Source organism: Magallana gigas, chromosome 6 (genome assembly GCF_963853765.1).
Source record: "Magallana gigas chromosome 6, xbMagGiga1.1, whole genome shotgun sequence".
In the NCBI taxonomy this organism is placed as follows: domain Eukaryota; kingdom Metazoa; phylum Mollusca; class Bivalvia; order Ostreida; family Ostreidae; genus Magallana; species Magallana gigas.
Window position 1 is genome coordinate 1,700,841 of NC_088858.1, and position 21,256 is coordinate 1,722,096.

Below are 21,256 nucleotides of genomic sequence, written 5' to 3' on the forward strand. Positions count from 1 at the left end.
AATGACGTCGGTTCTGACGTTTTCCTGGCAAGTAAGTTATCAAAATTGTCTAAAAAAAAAAGACGGAAAACGTCAGATATTTTGGACAGGTCCAGTACAATCTCCAGATTTAGCTATATAGCTTGAATAAGTTAAATAGCTTTATTAAGCTATTCAGAATAGCTTCATATAGCTATTTTGTCATACATTTTTTTTAAATGTGTAATTTTTTCAGTATGTTTAAAAAATCGCACTTTAGTGCACTGATAATTTTCAACTTTGAACTGTTCTGTAAACAATGCATTCAAAGATAACTCATAAGTTTGCGTCTGCTTAAGAGACTTTGCACTAAAAGTTTTTGGGCAACTGATTCATGACCACACAGTTACTTTTTGAATGAAATATAAAGGAGGTCAGTAATGGTGAACAAGATAATTGATTGGTAATAATTTATCACAATGAGAAGAAATCATTCTTAACCATGCCTCATTGCACACAAAGTGGTGAACAGTTACATAACAATGGAAATATATTTTTTGCTTAAAAGTGTTTAAAAGCTGCAGTGTTAAAACTATCTTACTGTGACGGTCAGATCGGTTCGAATACCAGCGCCAGATAGCTCAGTTGGTAGAGCACCTGACTAGAGATTCAGGGGGCCCAGGTTCGAATCCCGGTCTGGTCCATCATTATTTCTCTCATCCCGTTACATTTGATGCCGTGACCAACCCCTGGAACTGACAGGTTAACTCCTGCCAGGGGAAGAGCCTGGGGTGATCTTCGGGGACGAAGATCATTTAAGGGGGGAGGAATGTGACGGTCAGACCGGTTCGAATACCGGCGCCAGATAGCTCAGTTGGTAGAGCACCTGACTAGAGATTCAGGGGGCCCAGGTTCGAATCCCGGTCTGGTCCGTCATTATTTCTCTCATCCCGTTACATTACATTTGAGTCAAGTTTATAATGGTCACTGGCGCAAATATGAGTAGCAAGTTAATTGCGATTTTTCGTCCATTTCTTACAATTAATATTTTCTTCAAAAACTGCATATAAATAGCTTTATTAAGCTATTTTGAATAGCTTTATAAAACAATATAGCTTTTTCAAGCTATATGGCTAAATCTGGAGATTGTACTGGACCTGTTGGACTACACAACTGTGCGTTAACGACGCTCGATTGAAATATGTTCATTATAATCAGGGTAACAACGCTTAAAACAGAATACTTACACTGTATATCATATAACTATGGAAACTTTTTAATCCTAAGTACCACGAAGTCAAAGGGCTTAGAGGATTTTCTAACTTCTGCTTATTTGCGATTTTCGCAAAAATGGCGCCTTTCTGAGAATTTACCTTCAAACGCAAGAGAGTTGCCATCGGAATACCTTTAGAGGAAGAAGCAGTCGGAATACCTCCTGATTTTACTATAATTAGGCCAAGTGCGTTCTTGACAACAGTCTGAACAAGTGATTTTATTTTTAAGATATATTGTAGTAAGTTTCCAACTCATTCAACTGTTAAATATATCTATTATGAATGTTATACTTTAAGATTGCTACATGTATATGGTGTATATTTTATATATTTCATTCAGTCTGGCCAGTGGGTCACTGTATATCTCGCATTATCTCGAATTTCCTAGTTTTCTTTGGGTAAAAAAAATTGAGGGATGATCAATTTCAGGATTTAATATTATTCTTTTAATACATTTGAAAAATAAAACTGCATTTTATTTAGAGTTTAAGGATCATAAAATATATGTGAAATTAATCTTTAAATTCCTAAAATGATATCCATACAAACTATTCTCTGTATACTCTGTCCCAAGATATTTTGGATTCACGTTTGGACGATTTTTAATAAAAATACACTTACCTGTGAAAGAAGTGCAATTGAAATAGTTGAAAGGGATATTTTCCAAGATAATTTCATTGACACATTATCATCTTTCACTCGGAAAAATTCACAGGAACGAAAACAGATTCCTTACGGAGATTTATAATGGGGAATGTTTACATCTTTTCTCCATTCGGAATACATCGCGCAATATTTCAACGTTATCATCCGGGCTTGCTGCAATGCAAAATCTCCGTAGACATAACATTTTTTAGCATTGTATTGAAACCTGATAAGCTAACAGGGGCGTTTTGACTGAGAAATCTTGGAAATTTTTCATACTTTTGAATGAACATCGTTTGGATCCTGAGGTATTTATAAATATCAAACAATTAAGCCAAACGTGAATCCAAAATATCTTGGGACAGAGTATAGCAAGAAATTTTACAAATTATTTGAAATTCATAAATACATATGGGTTTAAACGATGTTTATTCTCTATTGAAACGCCTCCTCTAGCTTGTCAGATATCAATACAGATCGAGCTATAAATTTAAAATAATAAGACTATGTGTATTTTGCATTGCAAGCAACATAAAAGTACCCAGATTATAACATTGAAAAACTGTGCAAGGTGTTGCGAGTATTTCAGAATGGAAAAAAAGATGTAAACATTTCCCATTATTAATCACTGTAAGAAATTTGTTTTCTTTCCTGTGAGTTTCTCATGCAAGGCAAAAACAGATGTGTCAATGAACAAATCTTTGATTTTTTCCCTTTTATTGATTTCAATTGTATTTAATTGACAAGTATGTTTATTTTCATTAAAAGACATGAAAAAGTGACGAAAACAATAATTTCAGACAGACTTATGTTACTCAAGTTATAAGAGTATTTATAATACCAACAATGCAAATTTTAAATGGTGGGAAATTGGGGGGGGGGGGGTTGAAATCAAGTCATCATCTATCATAAATTCAATAATTTCAGTTGATGTAAACATCATCTTAAATGGGACAGATTCAGACTTGGGGCTTACTACGCCAGTAGTATGGCAACTGAGCTTATAAGAATGATTATTATTTGCAAGTTTTGTAAACTATGAAATGGTCCCAAATGTAACAAAAATAGATCATCATAAAAATTACAGGATATACAATATTGAAATGATTTCTTTCTACTATAGATATGTAAATCTGGAGATTTAAGAATGGCGAAAGTAATGGACCCGCATATTGCGGCCATCATGGCTCAATATAACACTCCACCAGGGGAAGAAAAATCACAGGAACAGGTGCCAGAAGAAAATAAAAAACCAAAACCCCCCACAAACTATGAGGAGTTCATGAAAGTGGAAGGACTGGTAACAACAAATTCTCACTAAATAAATACAGTGTATTCTATTTTCACATATTTACATTAATGTGGAATTATCTAAATTCTAGGGGGCCAATTTTCGTGGATTGTGAGTTTTTTGCTAAGTCGTGGGGATGTAATTTTCATGGATGCATCAGGTTTTCAGTTTCAGTAAAATATGATAACTCTTTCTAAATTTGTTTTTTTCGTCGAAGATGTAAATTCGTATGGAAGGGCTGCCCACAAATACCAAGAAAATTGAGCCACCATGAATTCTAATGATTCCACAGTAGACATTTTATTCTAGAAATCATTGTAGTACTTGCATCTCAAACTCAGCAGATGGATTAATAATAGTAATTGTTATTTATTTCAATAGGAGGAATGGCCCCAGAGGCTGACCTCTGAGGGAGCTTTGGATATTTCTGATGAGGCGTTTCTGCTAGGATCTCAGGAAGATATTGCGGCCATTCTCCGGGAGTCGGCACGTATCCTTGTCACTGCAGGAAAATATTAAACTTGAATGAAATATCATGTACAGGCTAAACATAATTTATGCAAGGTTTGGAGAACATTGCACATTGATATTTTAGTTGACCAGAAAGGTTTGATATGCATGTATGCAGCAAGTGATATCAATGAATGCTACTGGTAGACTATTCATGCTAAAATTAAAACATGGTAAAACGTTATGTTTATTTAGTACAGATATGAAAATATATCATAACTAGGTGCTGTATTTGACCCCCAGTACACAATCTCTATAACTTCAAATTTTGAATAGAATACTTCCCTGCATTATGAACTAAGATGTCTAGAGATGTTGTTAGACCTAGGTCATGATTTTGAGAAAGCCCATATCTTTGAGAGTTTGTCGCAGAGTTTTCCTGAGCTGTTCTCCTCAGCGCTGGGTCTGCACATGTTGGAGGACCTGGAGAATCGACTGGACCAATTAGAGGACAAGCTGCGATTCTACGCCGACCAGGTCGTTACCGAGGAGAAAAAACTTCAAAAGGAGGAGGACATTCCTTACGGAGTCAGTCGAGGTAATCCCCATTATAAGAAAGAGATACTGAACTGGCCAAGTTAACCCCCATACTGATTCAGTTGAGGTAAAGCCAGATATAAACTTTGATAACTGATCGAGGCAGTCAAAGTAACTCCCTTTGGAGTGTTCCTCACAGAGTTAGTTTAGGCATTACTTGTTAGGTTGGTTATCTGTAAGGTATACTTCCTTGATTACCTGTACATGGTAAAAGTAAACTTGGATACAAGAGTATTGCTGCTGAGGTCTCTGTGGAGAATATTTCTCCTGTCAGAATAAGTCAGTTGATGTACCTCTGCATTAAACCTAAGAAACCAAGGCTGTTATATACCGTTTGAGAATATAAAATCGCAAATTTTTGCTGAATTATTATCATAATTCCAAAGAGTTACATCTGTCTGAAAAATAAAAGCAAGATTAATAAATCCACGAAATGTGCTTCTTGCGATTTTACATGGATATTAATTCCTCGCGTTAATTAGGAATTTACAGTAGTAAGGGTTGCATTCTCTTTAGAGGTGTTAAGTGTCTGAATTACAACTTACTACAAAGAGTGTGTATATGTATTAAGTTTTTTGCTGTACTTGTATAAATATACCGGTATTAATTAAAAGTACTATTTCTCTAAATTTCAGCATTTATTACACAGATGGCTGAATCTGACGCTGTTAAAAGTCACCATAGTGCTCGAGGGAGGAAAACCATGGTAACGTCTTTTATCTAGGTGCCCAAAATTAAGATTTCAAGTGGTTTCATTTTTTGTATGTGTTAATACTTTAGTGAACTAAGTAAGTTTATCTAATTATATTTACAGCTTAAGTTAACATAATGTGCTTTTGTGGATATAGTATAAAAGAGTTTTCTAGGTTTAAAAAAAAAAATGCATATGCATCGTTTGAAAACTTATCTTCATATTTAATGATTATTTATGTACATGTATGTGACATCTTTAACATTTCTGTAAGCTTGAACAGCTTATAAGTAACATTTTTGTGTGGTTGAATTAGAATGTGATATAGTGTGTCTAATATTGTGTGTTGATTGCAATGTGATGTAGCATGTCTAATTGTGGATTGATTTCAGAACAAGGAGGACTCGGTATATATTTTTTCTTTCATAGATAGCATGGAATTAACTAGCACTTATCTATTAATAGCATGGACCAGTTAATCATAATCAACTAGTGCTGCTCACTCAAACAAAACTAGTTCACCCGCAACCAACACAACTAACTCTCACCAAACAACACCAATAATGATTTGATCACCCTCAGCAGAGAGATTTTTAAATACCAACACATAGATTTGTTTCACACACACATAACTCCCTGCGAGAATAGCATGGGTTTGCATGTTGCCCAGGGTTTGGTGCAAGTTTTACAGAGGCTAATTATAGTTCAGACCACAGATGTAATTTACATGAATTTGCAATTTACGTGAACATTTTGCATGAGTTTCATTTTTGTTTCATCACATTATATGATGTTTTACTATCCCTCTCCCTTGATATGGTACCTGATCATGAAATAACCAAACTGAGTTGTCCAAAACTAGATGTCTTAATAGTTATATAGACCCTATCCTTTTAGAAGCCCTTGTCCATTGAGATCATTTAAGTAGAACTCATAGTTATGAAACTAGTTCAATGTCTTCTATCTGAATTATTCATCTTTATAGCTTCATTGATGGCTAGATGGGTAGATGGAATGGGGATTATGATGGTTCCTGTTTTAGTTGTCTATATTTAGCCAGGATTTTAGATAGAATGATGGGTGGGGACGGGAGCTTGATGGACAGTTTAAACAGATCATGGATATTGATTTTCTCTGCTTTTATTTACATGGATAAAAATTATTGTAATTCCTTTTTTTTTTAGATTTGAAAAAATGCATTTTATGCATGTATATGTATTGTACATTAACCATACCGACTGATGCTTCTATATCTCTCCTCTCTCTCTTCCATTCGTGCCAGGATCTGGTGGAAACAATGATAGAGACCAGAAAGAAGAGCATGGACTACTGTCAGTTCCCGGGATTCCGGCACGGAGAGCTGATAGAACTCCCAGGACAACTGGAGTCCCCACCCATACTTCACAGAGTCACCAAGGCCCAAAACTTTAATGTAAGCATCTAGATATTGTAACTCTCAAACCAAGGCCCAAAACTTTAATGTAAGCATCTAGTTATTTAACTCTCAAACCAAGGCCCAAAACTTTATTGTAAGCATCTACCGTAGATATTTTAACTCTCAAACCAAGGCCCAAAACTTTAATGAAAGCATCTAGTTATTTAACTCTCAAACCAAGGCCCAAAACTTTAATGTAAGCATCTAGTTATTTAACTCTCAAACCAAGGCCCAAAACTTTAATGTAAGCTTCTAGTTATTTAACTCTCAAACCAAGGCCCAAAACTTCAATGTAAGCATCGAAAAAAAAATGAAACTTAAGAAAGATGAAAAAAACATGGGGCAGAAAACCCTGTATAGAGATCTCTTCAGTCAACTTCTGAAGAGAATACATTGCATCTCAGTCCATTGTCATCTAATCAGAGTGGTCCATCAGTGACATTCTCAGGTATGTGAATGTTTTGTAATTTTCAGCCTGGATTTCGAAAGTTTTGGAAGAAGTTGTTTTTGTCGGAGGCGTCCGTGGCGGTGATGCAGGACACCTTTTGGTGGTTCTTCCTGAACCGCTTTGATGTGAGTACAGAAAAAAGTTATTCTGGAAAATCCCTTCCTGAACAGATTAACTGTAAAAGATTTTGTTCTATAGTATGTTCTGGGCCTATAGATATGTGCATAGTCCAGCTGTGAAAGATTCTTTTTTACATCAGGTTCGAGGCTTAGGGAAATTAAGAATAACATGTTTATTTTACATTTTAGATATGTGTATAAATGGAACAAGTTCCTAAGTTAGAAAACTAATTTAGCTTACTGCTGGATTCCCATACACTCTAGCCCATAATCTACGCTTAGTTCTTTATTAGGTCTGGTTATGCATTCTTATTCAAAATTTGTATGATATACATGTGTATGTTGGTACAAGAAATTATACTGGTGATCTGTTTCAGCCAAAGAATGTGGATGAGAGGAACCTTTTGTACGACAGGATAGCGGACAGCTTTGTTGGTCTGTTTGCCAGTATTCACAAAGATGTCAAGGACAAATTTTTATCAGTATGGAAAAAAGTTTCATAATCTCATTAGTTTGATTAATGTAATTTCTCATGTGAATTAATTTGATCAGAAGAATTGACTTTGGTATAGGTGTACCCACAATTTTGTTATTTATTAGGTAAATTATGAAATCTGATAAGAAAAATGGATTGTTGTAGGTTTACCCAGACTGCCTTGCCCAAGCAATATATATGGCCTATTGGACAGCTTTCCCTGAGTCCCATGCTAAAATGGATGAGACTTTCAAACAAGACTTGCTCAATGTGGTTCATGAATGGGTGACAGGCAAGTCAATAACTAAAACATGAAGTAGTGGTAGTTCATTCAATTTCATTGTGGAATTACCAGTACATGTACTATTACTTATTAGGTTAGTTACTGACTCACTACGGAAATATATTGGGTTGATCAATCTCATAGATGGCGAGGCGAAGCCGAGCCTTCTATGAGATTGATTAACCCAATATATTTCCGTAGTGAGTCAGTAACTAACCTAATAAGTGTTTTGTTTTCTCGAGGACTTTCAAGCGACATATTTATTCACAAATAGCGATGATCTACGCAAAGCCATGTACAAGATGCCTTACATCTCGTCCAATTTAACTCATTTAAACTCTTCAAAATTTTCAATCTCACCTTTCAAATACTCTTTAAAAATCTTTGTTTCACCCATGTTTACTTACAATGTTTTGTTGCTATTTAATTTTAAATGTTTTCTCCCTTTCCTCTGCAGAGATTTGAGCAAATTACGACGCTGCCATTTTGTTCTGCTCCAGACAAAACAATGTGACGTCAATATTCTAAGGGCAACTACTCTAATTTTAAAGAATTTCAAAGGGCAACTACTCCAAATACTTTAAGAACTTACGGCATGCAGTTTATGTATAAAATACTATGAAATGTCGAAATGAGTAAGCGAAGCGTCGACCAATGACGGCCATATTGCCTAATATTATTTCTCACAGAACAAATATAGAGATATATGAGGCAATCACGTGCTATGTTTAAACCAATGAAAATGTGACATTTCAGTCCAAGGGAAAACAATTGTATTTGTTGGATTTAAATCAATGTTCCTTTGATTTTCCAAAATGTATAGTACATTCAGGGGTTGTAATACCCTTGATATGGATCTTTTTTTAATGTTGTGTGTAGATAGTACTTTTAAATTAAAGAATTATTATTTCGCTTGAAATCAGATAATGCCCTACATAATAAACTCATCTGGGCTAAGCATGAAACCACTAAAATTAAAAGAAATAAATTTAAGATATTTCCCCTCAAATTGGTTCCTGTTACCTTGTTGATCACTTGAGGAGATTAGATATATTTGAATAAATTTAGGTTTGAAGCCAGTTCCTGGAACATGGAGGACTTGGAACATTCAGAAAATGGAGGCTAAGGCTCCTAAGGGGCTGGATCGAGAATCAAACCAGGCGACCACAAGATTGATGCAGGCAGCTGCTCTCAATAAAGAAAGTAGGTCTCCATACAGGTTAGATCACAAAGTTATTGTAGGTCTCCATACAGGCTAGATTACAAAGTTAATGTAGGTCTCCATATAGGCTAGATTACAAAGTTAATGTAGGTCTCCATACAGGCTAGATCACAAAGGTAATGTAGGTCTCCATATCGCCTAGATCACAAAGTTATTGTAGGTCTCCATACAGGCTAGATTACAAAGTTAATGTAGGTCTCCATATAGGCTAGATTACAAAGTTATTGTAGGTCTCCATACAGGCTAGATCACAAAGGTAATGTAGGTCTCCATACAGGCTAGATCACAAAGTTATTGTAGGTCTCCATGTAGGCTAGATTACAAAGTTAATGTAGGTCTCCATATAGGCTAGATTACAAAGTTATTGTAGGTCTCCATACCGACTAGATCACAAAGTTAATGTATGCTTGTTGTCAATTAGGTTAGAGTTAAGTACAGTTGAACACAAGTATAGTGAAGCACCAAGAATGAACAATTTTGATTTGTTTTAAACATATTGATAATATTCTATATTTGTTTATACAATGTATTACATTTTTTTAGAATAAGCGAATGAAATTGTCTTTGCTGTAATCCTGAATTAATGTTATAAGTGTTTTTGCTAAAATGCTATTATACTATTAGTAAAATACTTGCTAAATACAATTACTATGGTTATATATATATTCACATAATAAAATATGTTGTCAAAATACTTTTGCCAGGTTTTACTGGGCAAATTGTATTTTGCAGTATTTTTCATGTTTTATCATAGAATTAATTGTTAAAAATTAAATTTGATATTGATCATGATGACTATTTTACAGTGAATCTAAGCTTAGACATGGACTCCTTCAACAAAATGATGGCTGCTCTGGGAGGAAACACAACAGGCCCCTCATCCACTGTTAGCCCCATCCCCCAGAATGTCTCCCGAGAGGCCACGAAGCTGACCACGATGACAAACTTCACAAACATGACCAATGGGCTGTCCGTGGCGTCCCATAACTTTAACCCACTTCCTGTGGCTCCGTCCCAAAGTTCCATGTCAAGGTTGGCAACCTGTGGAACAGCCGCCCACAGGGTGGAGAAAAAGGAGGTACATGTCCTTAAAAGTCTGTGTATAGAGATTGAATTTTAAAAAGTGATTGATATAATCTACAATAAGTATAAAGTTATATCATTTAATTGATTGAGTTATATTGATTGATTGATTGATTTCAGTCCCATCAGCTGGGCCCAGGACCAGATTATGAGCGGGTTCTCTTTAACACCAGCGGTCGCAGTCCACTGATTTCACACTACCTTCATCTAAGACAGCTACGGGATTTCAATCAACCGGGCAAAAAAGTCAGACGAACAGAAATTGCTGCCATGCCATATCCTTTTTGACAATTCAAATTTCAAATACAATGTACCATGAATTTTAAATTTTAAAAATGGATAAGATAAAAGCTTGTACATTTAATTTTTCAAAACTTGTTAGCAACATAAGGTCTGGGTCATTGTCACGACAGCCGTCGTGACTGTTCAGTCAAACACAACGGGATTCGTTTTATATTTACAATTTTTATATAAAATAAAACCAAACAAATATACATAATTTATACAATAAGATATTTAAGTTTTCTGATGTCCATAGTCTTCGTCACAGGCATGTAGAAGAGTAGTGGGTAGATATGGCATGGCGTGAGACAGTGGCGGACAGGTATAACCACGGCGATGGACTGCCAGAAACTGGATAGGGACCTTATTAAATTAAACAAATAAACATATTTTGAGTTACATGATTAATATACCTTACATAAACATAGGCTAAGTCGCACGGACTTAAAAATATAACATTATGGCAACAACAGCACGCCATACAATAGCACGAAACCACAGCGAATACGATCACTGCATTACGTTAAGAGTATCACACTACTTAACAAAGAAAAACCACGTCAAAACGATATACAAATACTCCGTACTACACGAACAATATACAAGTACACTGAACTACACGGCAAAATACAAGTATATCATGCATTTATATCTCAATATAAAGCACACACACTCGACACGTGACCACACAGGAACACGCGCGAGCAAGCACCTATGTTTAACAGTTCTACCTCGTAAAACCAGTATATCAAAAGTAACAAAAAATACTTAATATAAACTCCACAGTAATGTAAAAAGACTGAGCCGTAGTTAAATTACAAAAGTATAAAATAGTTTAACTTACCCCTAATAGGAGAAAGGGTTACTCAAAACCTTAGCTGCTCATACCTGTCATGTAAAAAACGTGGCCACTGTCTGCCAGGTCTGCAATGCGGCAGTTTAAATAAAGTAATCAAACAATAGAAAAGAACTGACCAATACGTACTATAGCTGACACCGTGTCCAGAGAGGTACACTACGGGTATAAAACTAGTTACACAGGAACGTTTAAGAGGGTCCCTACAGGATACTTATATGTAAAGAAAACAAATATAATACCGGTAGATACTGATTTGTGACAGTCATTTTGATGCTTTCCTTGACTTGATTACTCCGCCTGGGCCCACCTATAAACAGCTGATAGAAACCCGGAAAGCCATGTCTGAGGCCCTCAAGAAGGAGTACGAAAAGTAAGTCCGCCCAGACGTAGAATCCCTCATTATGTTGATTTTTCATTTTTAGTAGGTTTGAACCATTATATAAAAAATTATAAACATTTTAAGATGCTAAATTGTATTTTCTTGATGTTGAAAAATTGAATCAAAATGCAGCATAAATGTCCATAATACATGTATACATACTTGCAGGTTTTAATGGTCTTAAATAATTACTAAAAGCATTCAAAAGAGATGGTGATTATTTTCAGTAAAGATTTCCATCTATCAATGGAAATCAAAAAAGAATATATTTGATGTCTGATTGGGGAGCAGTTTTTGCTAAAATTGCTCTGAAAGTGTACCTATGTTAACTCTGATACAGCGTGAAAAATATATCCGCAACGCATCCATATTTGCTTACATATTGATCTTCAAATTTAAACGGCAATTACATATATTAAACCATAAAAACGTCAAGGATGAATAAACCCTAAAGATCTACTTTTAAAAGAACCCTTTCTTCTGTAGAATCTGTGATCAGACTCATAAAGACATCATGGACATAGAAAGAAAGAGAATAAAGACAAATCGTGAGATCAGCAACATCACTCGGGAGCTGATGATGACCAAGAACCCGCTCGACATCAAAATCCTGAGTGAACGCGTCATGGCAATAAAGGTACACCATGTCACACCGAGGCTTGGAAGAACTTTTGGTTGCTTTTATTCATGTTCAAATTTTTTTTTGAGGTTTTCAAGATCCTTCTCATCATGAATATTTCTCTCCGCCCAATAAGTTATGTATATTTCTCATATTCATTTCAATTATTTCCACGGACATCATTAAAATATAGTAGCCAAAAACAGTTTATCACTTGTAAAATGTGTTACAGAGTTTATCTGGCTGTCCTGAAACCAGCAGAAAAATAATATTACAGAATAGTGATTTCACTTTTTTATTCCTGAGGAAAACTCTAACATGAAAATCTTTACTGTAAAATGTATAATGAACAGAAATGTTGATTGAATAAAGTCTAAACGAAACATGACAAAGAATTATTTCACAGCTGGTAGAAACTGGATGAAGTTGTCAGAAATCTTGCTTATTATAACTTTGATGGTATCTCTTTATAAAGCTTCTCAGAATTACACTCTAGTAATATATATATGCTCTCTCATTTGATTTTTGCCTCAACAGGAAAACAATTGTAAAGTTTATCGATTTACGTAAAATTCCACCACTTCGTACTAACACTGTGATGTAATACTTACAGAACATGAAAGTTATCGAGGTATGACAGCTTATCATAAGTGTTTGTGTGTCACCTAGTATATCTCGCTCACTGAAGACACACAGTGTTTACCCTTGTGTGTTTGCATGACCACATAGACTATCCCTTATCCACAGGCAGACAAACTGTCTATTTTTGTGTTTGCATGTCTCCTATAGAAGTGATTTATCTCTCATATACTCAGAGTGTCTATCAGTGTGTGTTTGCATGTTCAATAGTAACTTTCTCAATGACATACAAACAAAATGTCTAAATCCTTGTGTCTCACTCAGAGACACAGAGTGTCTATCCTTGTGAGTTTGTATGTCTCTTAGTATCTCATAGACACACTGTGTCTATCCTTGTGTGTTTGTATGTCTCGTAGTATCTCACTCAGAGACACAGAGTGTCTATCCTTGTGAGTTTGTATGTCCCCTAGTATCTCACTCAGAGACACAGTGTTTATCTTGTATGTTTGTATGTCTCTTAGTATACCACTCAGAGACACAAAGTGTCTATCCTTGTGTGTTTGTATGTCCCTTAGTATCCCACTCAGAGACACAAAGTGTCTATCCTTGTGTGTTTGTATGTCCCCTAGTATCTCAGAGACACACTGTGTCTATCCTTGTGTGTTTGTTTGTCTCCTAGTATCTCAGAGACACAGAGTGTCTGTCCTTGTGTGTTTGTATGTCTCGTAGTATCTCAGAGACACAGAGTGTCTATCCTTGTGTGTTTTATGTCCCCTAGTGTCTCACTCAGTGACACAAAGTGTCTATCCTTGTGTGTTTGTATGTCCCCTAGTATCTCAGAGACACAGAGTGTCTATCTTTGTGTGTTTTTATGTCCCCTAGTATCTCAGAGACACACAGTGTTTGTCCTTGTGTGTTTGTATGTCTCTTAGTATACCACTCAGAGTCACAGAGTAAGTGTCTATTCTTGTGTATTAGTATGTCCCTTAGTATCTCAGAGACACAGAGTGCCTATCTTTTTGTGTTTGTTTGTCCCCTAGTATCTCACACAGAGACACAGAGTGTCTATCCTTGTGTGTCTGTATGTCTCTTAGTATACCACTCAGAGACACAGTGTCTATCCTTGTGTGTCTGTATGTTCCCTAGTATCTCACTCAGAGACACAGTGTTTTTCTTGTTTGTTTGTATGTCTCTTAGTATACCACTCAAGACACAAAGTGTCAATCCTTGTGTATTTGTAGGTCCCTTAGTATCTCAGAGACACAGAGTGCCTATCTTTTTGTGTTTGTTTGTCCCCTAGTATCTCACTCAGAGACACAGTGTTTTTCTTGTATGTTTGTATGTCTCTTAGTATACCACTCAGAGACACAAAGTGTCTATCCTTGTGTGTTTGTATGTCCCTTAGTATCCCACTCAGAGACACAGTGTCTATCCTTGTGTGTTTGTATGTCCTCTTGTATCTCAGAGACACAGAGTGTCTATCCTTGTGTGTTTGTATGTCCTCTTGTATCTCAGAGACACAGAGTGTCTATCCTTGTATGTTTGTATGTCCCCTAGTATCTCACTCAGAGACACACAATGTCTATCCTTGTGTATTTGTATGTCCTCTTGTATCTCAGAGACACAGAGTGTCTATCCTTGTATGTTTGTATGTCACCTAGTATCTCACTCAGAGACACGGATTGCCTATCCTTGTGTGTCTGTATGTCTCTTAGTATAGCACTCAGAGACACAGAGTGTCTATCCTTGTGTGTCTGTATGTCTCTTAGTATACCACCCAGAGACAAAGTGTCTATCCTTGTGTGTTTGTATGTCTCCTAGTATCTCACTTAGAGACACAGTGTCTATCCTTGTGTGTCTGTATGTCTCCTAGTAAATCACTCAGAGACACACAGTGTCTGTCCTTGTATGTTTGTATGCCTTTTAGTATACCACTCGGAGTCACAAAGTGTTTATCCTTGTGTGTTTGTATGTTCCCTAGTATCTCATTCAGAGACACAGAGTGTCTATCCTTGTGTGTTTTTATGTCCCCTAGTGTCTCACTCAGAGACACAGAGTGTCTATCTTTGTGTGTTTTTATGTCCCCTAGTGTCTCACTCAGAGACACAGAATGTCTATCCTTGTGTGTTTGTATGTCCCTTAGTATCTCACTCAGAGACACAGAGTGTCTATCCTTGTGTGTTTGTATGTCTCCTAGTATCTCACTTAGAGACACAGTGTCTATCCTTGTGTGTCTGTATGTTCCCTAGTATCTCACTCAGAGACACAGAGTGCCTATCCTTGTGGGTTTAAATGTCCCTTAGTATCCCACTCAGAGACACACAGTGTCTGTCCTTGTGTGTTTGTATGTCCTCTAGTATCTCAGAGACTCACAGTGTTTGTCTTTGTGTGTTTTTATGTCCCCTAGTATCTCAGAGACACAAAGTGTCTATCCTTGTGTGTTTGTATGTCTCCTAGTATCTCAGAGACACACAGTGTCTGTCTTTGTGTGTTTTTATGTCCCCTAGTATCTCAGAGACACAAAGTGTCTATCCTTGTATGTTTGTATGTCCCTTAGTATCTCACTCAGAGACACACAGTGTCTGTCCTTGTGTGTTTGTATGTCCCCTAGTATCTCACTCAGAGTCACAGAGTGTCTATCCTTGTGTGTTTGTATGTCCCCTAGTATCTCACTCAGAGACACGCAGTGTCTATCCTTGTGTGTTTGTATGTCCCCTACTATCTCAGAGATACAGAGTGTCCAGCCTTGTGTGTTTGTATGTCTCCTAGTATCTCAGAGACACACAGTGTCTATCCTTGTGTGTTTGTTTGTCTCCTAGTATCTCAGAGACACACAGTGTCTGTCCTTCTGTGTTTGTATGTCCCCTAGTATCTCAGAGACACACAGTGTCTGTCCTTGTATGTTTGTATGTCTCCTAGTATCTCAGAGACACACAGTGTCTATCCTTGTGTGTTTGTTTGTCTCCTAGTATCTCAGAGACACACAGTGTCTGTCCTTCTGTGTTTTTATGTCCCCTAGTATCTCAGAGACACACTGTGTCTATCCTTGTATGTTTGTATGTCTCCTAGTATCTCAGAGACATACAGTGTCTATCCTTGTGTGTTTGTATGTCTCCTAGTATCTCAGAGACACACTGTGTCTATCCTTGTGTGTTTGTTTGTCTCCTAGTATCTCAGAGACACACAGTGTCTATCCTTGTGTGTTTGTATGTCCCCTAGTATCTCAGAGACACACTGTGTCTATCCTTGTATGTTTGTATGTCTCCTAGTATCTCAGAGACATACAGTGTCTATCCTTGTGTGTTTGTTTGTCTCCTAGTATCTCAGAGACACACAGTGTCTGTCCTTGTGTGTTTGTATGTCCCCTAGTATCTCAGAGACTCGCAGTGTTTGTCCTTGTGTGTTTGTTTGTCCCCTAGTATCTCAGAGACAGACAGTGTCTGTCCTTGTGTGATTGTTTGTCTCCTAGTTTCTCACTAAGAGACTCACAGTGTCTGACCTTGTGTGTTTGTATGTCCCCTAGTATCTCAGAGACACACAGTGTCTTTGTGTGTTTGTATGTCCACTAGTATCTCAGAGACACTCAGTGTCTGTCCTTGTGTGTTTGTATGTCTCGTAGTATCTCACTCAGAGACACACAGTGTCTATCCTTGTGTGTTTGTATGTCCCCTAGTATCTCAGAGACACACAGTGTCTATCCTTGTGTGTTTGTTTGTCTCCTAGTATCTCAGAGACACATAGTGTCTGTCCTTGTGTGTTTGTATGTCTCATAGTATCTCAGAGACACACTGTGTCTATCCTTGTGTGTTTGTATGTCTCCTAGTATCTCACTCAGAGACACAAAGTGTCTGTCCTTGTGTGTTTGTATGTCCCCTAGTATCTCAGAGACACACAGTGTCTGTCCTTGTGTGTTTGTATGTCCCCTAGTAACTCCGAGACACACAGTGTCTGTCCTTGTGTGTTTGTTTGTCTCCTAGTATCTCACTCAGAGACACACAGTGTCTATCCTTGTGTGTTTGTTTGTCTCCTAGTATCTCAGAGACACAGAGTGTCTGTCCTTGTGTGTTTGTATGTCTCATAGTATCTCAAAGACACACTGTGTCTATCCTTGTGTGTTTGTTTGTCTCCTAGTATCTCACTCAGAGACACAAAGTGTCTGTCCTTGTGTGTTTGTATGTCCCCTAGTATCTCAGAGACACACAGTGTCTGTCCTTGTGTGTTTGTTTGTCTCCTAGTATCTCACTCAGAGACACAAAGTGTCTGTCCTTGTGTGTTTGTATGTCCCCTAGTATCTCAGAGACACAAAGTGTCTATCCTTGTGTGTTTGTATGTCTCCTAGTATTTCAGAGACTCACAGTGTCTATCCTTGTGTGTTTTTATGTCCCCTAGTATCTCATAGACACAAAGTGTCTGTCCTTGTGTGTTTGTATGTCTCCTAGTATCTCAGAGACACACAGTGTCTGTCCTTGTGTGTTTGTATGTCTCCTAGTATCTCAGAGATACACTGTGTCTATCCTTGTGTTTTTGTATGTCCCATAGTATCTCAGAGATACACTGTGTCTATCCTTGTGTTTTTGTATGTCCCATAGTATCTCACTCAGAGACACACAGTGTCTGTCCTTGTGTGTTTGTTTTTCTCCTAGTATCTCAGAGATACAGAGTGTCTGCGCTTGTGTCTCCCGTATTATCTTTCTCACAAACGTACCTTTGCATACACAGTCTTTCCTTGCATTCTGCCTATCTCCTGGTATCTTTCTCACACAATGTGTCTTTTTCTGAGTGTGTGCATGTTCCTATATATATCTCTCACTCACAGACACACATACAGGGTGTCTCTCTTTGTATGTCTGCATGCTTTTATTATCTTTTACTCACATACATACATTGTCTATCCTTGTGTGTTTTGCATGTCTTGTATAGTATCTTTCTTAATCACATACACATGGTTCCCTAAATATAATATACCAAAAACAGCCAATTAATGGTGCATTTGATATGTAATATGTAAAACAACCAGTATATTTACCTAGACAGAATGACTTGTTACTCGTAACTGGGTGTCATCTGCTTGTAGATTGTTCATACTGACATGAAAAAAACCCCATAATTCCTGAACAAAAGTATATTTTATGTACTTCATGAAATCTGTTTCTAGAAATTCTACTTGTTATTTCAGTGACATCAAAGTTAACGGGAATAAGAGATATTGATTGCCGTGTTGTAAATACTTAGTACAAGTTAATCCATCAAATAGAATCTCTCTGTATTTGATATCTGTCTTGACAGGATCGGGATCAGGAGATGTCTTTGTTGGACAAAGACTCAGACACCGGTCTGGTGGACCCACTCCACGGCCAGGAGGAAGAGGAATGATGGGATACACGCGGTCAGCGAGCTGTGATAAGGGAAACAACTCAAAACAACAAACAATTAAAGCTGACTGATCACCTGTACAAGGCAGTTCCTTTGTTAACTGATGTTTCTGTGATAAAATGTGTTTTCAAACTGACATTGTATACATGTTATGTATTGTTTGTATGAGATTTCTGACATTCAATAAACAAATTATTAAACAAGACGTTGTGTTGCTGCTGGCAAGTATATTACCACAAGTTCATAAGGAGATCCCATCATATAGGCTCGAGTATCGCCAGCCTCCTCACATCATGATGTTTATGTGATACATCATGTATCATGATAAAGTTCTCAACTACCCGTAACATTATTTTGCAAATTTTAAATGGTGGTGAATGGGTGGTGGGGGGGGGGGGGGGGGGTTGATAAACTGATATCTATGTTGCCTACCTCTAAAAGTAATAAGATGGCATTAAACATATATGTGAACCATTTACAAAGTCAATCAACAAACTGTAGAGAGCTAGACAACACTGAGATGGTGACCATCTCTAAGGGCCCCGCTTTAAGTAATGAAAGATAGGATGAAAAGCATTGCAGAGAATTTTGCTTTGACCTTGACTTATAACTTAGAAATTTTCCTGCTGGCATAAAACTTTTAATTCAATATCATTACCTCTTACATACAGGCATTTTTGTTCAACCTGAGCAAGATTAAGCAAATGCGAAATAGTTTACAGTCTAAAACTGATTATAAAGAGATCTGCTATGACCTTCACATTGACTTGGATCAAATTAAAAGTCAACGCACACCATTAAACTAAAAGCTTTGTGAATGTGAAGTAGGAACCAAATAGGGCCAAATAATGAATATATAAATCCTCTGAAAAAGAATGTTTTATGATCCAATATGACCTTGACTCTTACAAATGTCATTAAAGGTTACTCTATGCCCTTTGACCATAGGCACTCTGTGAGTGAAGTTTGAGTCAGATTGGACAAAGCAGAGAGAAGATATGCTCCAGACAAGTGTTTTTCATATAATTCTGTTATGACCTTCAGCTTCGACTTAGAAACATAATTCAAGATCACTACACACCCTTTACTCAAAGGCACTCTGTGGGTGAATTATGAGCCAGATTGGGCCAAGGGGAGAGAGGATATGCTCCATACAAGAGATCTCAGACAGACAGACAGACAGACTGATCACTGTAGGGCACCACAGAGTGGGACCCTAATACAATCCAGTTGATTAGAACAAAACATAAAAATTACCAATTTAAATTGAAATATCTTAAGTTCTTCATATTAAGTGTACCATGTTATTATTTTATAAAATCAATAAAAATTACCTCATACTGTGTATCATGATACACATAAGACAATGTCAATCACGAATCAAGGGCCCTCATGATCAATGTATTGCTGTATCATTACAACTCTAATTGTAGGTCTATTTTAAAAATATTTGCGATAAATATACAAAATTGTGTGTGTATGATATTCGAAGAATATTATTTTTTGACGAAGTAAGCGTGGATTGAACTCTTAGCAATATATTTCAGAAAGTGCCTATCTTTATACATTTAGCAACTTAATTGGATTTAGCAGAAGCAGCGTTCCTCCATTAATAGTTAAAAAGAATATACAGCCAGATGTGCTCTGTTTACGGTATTTATTAATCAAAGAAATGCATAATGTGACATATTTCAGACAAAAATCTATAGAGGTAGATAAAGAATCACAGACATTAGGATTTATATGTAATATATCACAGTCCAAGTTCCTCCAGCATCCCTGGGAAAGTAAAAATAAATCAAAACACATCATTTAAATTAAATAAATTTGCTTGACAAGTAAATCAGTCATTACTTTAGAAATCAAACCATTCCCTTTACACATCATAAACTTCCTTTAGAGGTGTCTAAATACTGAAGCCTCTTTCTGACCCATTCAGCCTCGTCACACATTTCATGTTTTTCATAAAATACGAGCAATTTCTGATATCTCTCCCTGATGTCAAATCCCACTAAGGTCTGCAGCTTGTGTAGATCTACGGGACAAAGATGAATGGGCTGACTGAAATCTTCCCGTAGGTGTCCTGACCCATTCATGCAGCAGTCGTAGTAAATACAGTGGTCAATTCCCAGCAGGTGCCCGATCTCGTGTACCAACAGCTTGCAGCTCCTCTGTAAGATTATTCTCTTTCGCTCTTCACCATGGATTCCATTTAAATCCTGCTTTATGCCATACCAATCCCCAATATCAAAAGTCAATGTCGGGTCATATCGAGAAAAACTAAAAATAGCCACTCTGTGTTTTCCAGCTGCCATCCCTGCTACAAAGAGGTCGGTCTCGTCACCATAGAGATCTGACATTGTCAAGCCAATCATGCAAAGAGCATCATCTGGAATTTTTCTTTTCAATTTTAATAAGACTTCATCTACTCGTATCTGGTAGTGCTTTGGTTTGGAATTAAATCTAGCATTCAATGTTTGCTTCTTGATCCTACTGCTTGTTCTCTGACCTCTAGAAGATTCATCTGGGAGACTGTCCTCAATCCATGAAACGACGTTGTTAGTGATATCAAGTTTGATTCCAGGCATAGAAACAACATCAATGCCCAGATAAATTTGTGAAAATTCTTGCAGGTGATTAAAATCCACACAATGATCACTATCGAATTTTCCAAGAGGAAGTAAGTAGATTTTACCCTCTGGATATTTCTCAAGAATGGTGTTCCCTTTTGAATTGAATTTCTGTTTGGTGTAAACCCATTTCCTTGATGAGAGCCATGGGCACTCTCGATAAAACTGTCTGTATGTCTGCCCTTCCTCACAGTACTGGGCCAGCCAATCATCTATGTCTGATGGCTGAGGAACTGGCGAGAAGAAACCATCATCGTCAGAACCTGGAGAAAACTCTGCTAAATTCTGATCATTCCCAATGGCTGCCAGCTGGATTCTGTTGGTGGGAGGGGTGAAGCCTTTAGCGTATGGAACATGACGTTTCTTGGACACCGAACTTTTCTTATTTAACTTAGGCATGTTCTGTAAAATATAAACATAGATTTAAAAATATCGAAGTGTTGACCTGATTTTTTCAAAACATTCAATATTATGTTATCGTCGTTCCTAACCGATACAAACTTTATTTTCGCTTCATCAAACGGAAGTTGCGCAATACAGACCATTAGAGTTATCTTTTCTTGA

The 21,256-nt window shown here is 36.9% G+C and overlaps 3 protein-coding genes and 1 long non-coding RNA gene across 8 annotated transcripts in view; 1 reads left to right on the top strand and 3 right to left on the bottom strand.

Moving 5' to 3' along the window:
- Positions 1 to 1,344, bottom strand: part of LOC105319069 (serine/threonine-protein kinase ATR) — a 108,179-nt gene extending 106,835 nt beyond the window's left edge. For both annotated transcript variants that reach the window (XM_066087425.1, XM_066087424.1), the window contains exon 1: positions 1,206 to 1,344. The gene's annotated coding sequence lies outside the window, so the exon portion shown is untranslated. The remainder of the gene's footprint in view (positions 1 to 1,205) is intronic.
- A 13-nt stretch (positions 1,345 to 1,357) lies between these two features.
- On the top strand, positions 1,358 to 18,267 carry LOC105319057 (protein FAM227B). 3 transcript variants are annotated; one of them, XM_066087430.1, is made up of 17 exons: positions 1,358 to 1,471; positions 3,001 to 3,177; positions 3,550 to 3,658; positions 4,076 to 4,216; positions 4,851 to 4,921; positions 5,299 to 5,313; positions 6,189 to 6,338; positions 6,816 to 6,914; positions 7,286 to 7,390; positions 7,549 to 7,675; positions 8,735 to 8,869; positions 9,695 to 9,966; positions 10,092 to 10,245; positions 11,404 to 11,482; positions 11,978 to 12,128; positions 12,724 to 12,741; positions 17,976 to 18,267. In XM_066087430.1, exons 2-17 carry the CDS (start codon positions 3,025 to 3,027, stop codon positions 18,060 to 18,062), a joined length of 1,866 nt encoding a protein of 621 aa, XP_065943502.1. In that variant the 5' UTR covers positions 1,358 to 1,471; positions 3,001 to 3,024; the 3' UTR covers positions 18,063 to 18,267. The 3 variants fall into 3 exon arrangements, with proteins under 3 accessions (XP_065943502.1, XP_065943504.1, XP_065943503.1); XM_066087432.1 differs by lacking the exon at positions 12,724 to 12,741; XM_066087431.1 differs by lacking the exon at positions 5,299 to 5,313.
- Positions 10,429 to 11,410, bottom strand: LOC117690718 (uncharacterized). The gene is made up of 2 exons (XR_010714608.1): positions 11,098 to 11,410; positions 10,429 to 10,616 (listed from the first exon to the last, which is right to left on the bottom strand). It is a non-coding gene; the product is annotated as an uncharacterized lncRNA (long non-coding RNA).
- A 1,438-nt stretch (positions 18,268 to 19,705) lies between the features above and the next one.
- LOC105319046 (archaemetzincin-2) lies at positions 19,706 to 21,241 on the bottom strand. Of its 2 annotated transcripts, none has more exons than XM_034469222.2 (2): positions 21,184 to 21,241; positions 19,706 to 21,094 (listed from the first exon to the last, which is right to left on the bottom strand). In XM_034469222.2, the coding sequence occupies exons 1-2, from the start codon at positions 21,235 to 21,237 to the stop codon at positions 19,946 to 19,948; spliced, it is 1,203 nt and encodes a 400-aa protein (XP_034325113.2). In that variant the 5' UTR covers positions 21,238 to 21,241; the 3' UTR covers positions 19,706 to 19,945. The 2 variants fall into 2 exon arrangements, with proteins under 2 accessions (XP_034325113.2, XP_034325114.2); XM_034469223.2 differs by having other exon boundaries at positions 21,194 to 21,230.
- Positions 21,242 to 21,256: the final 15 nt, after the last annotated feature.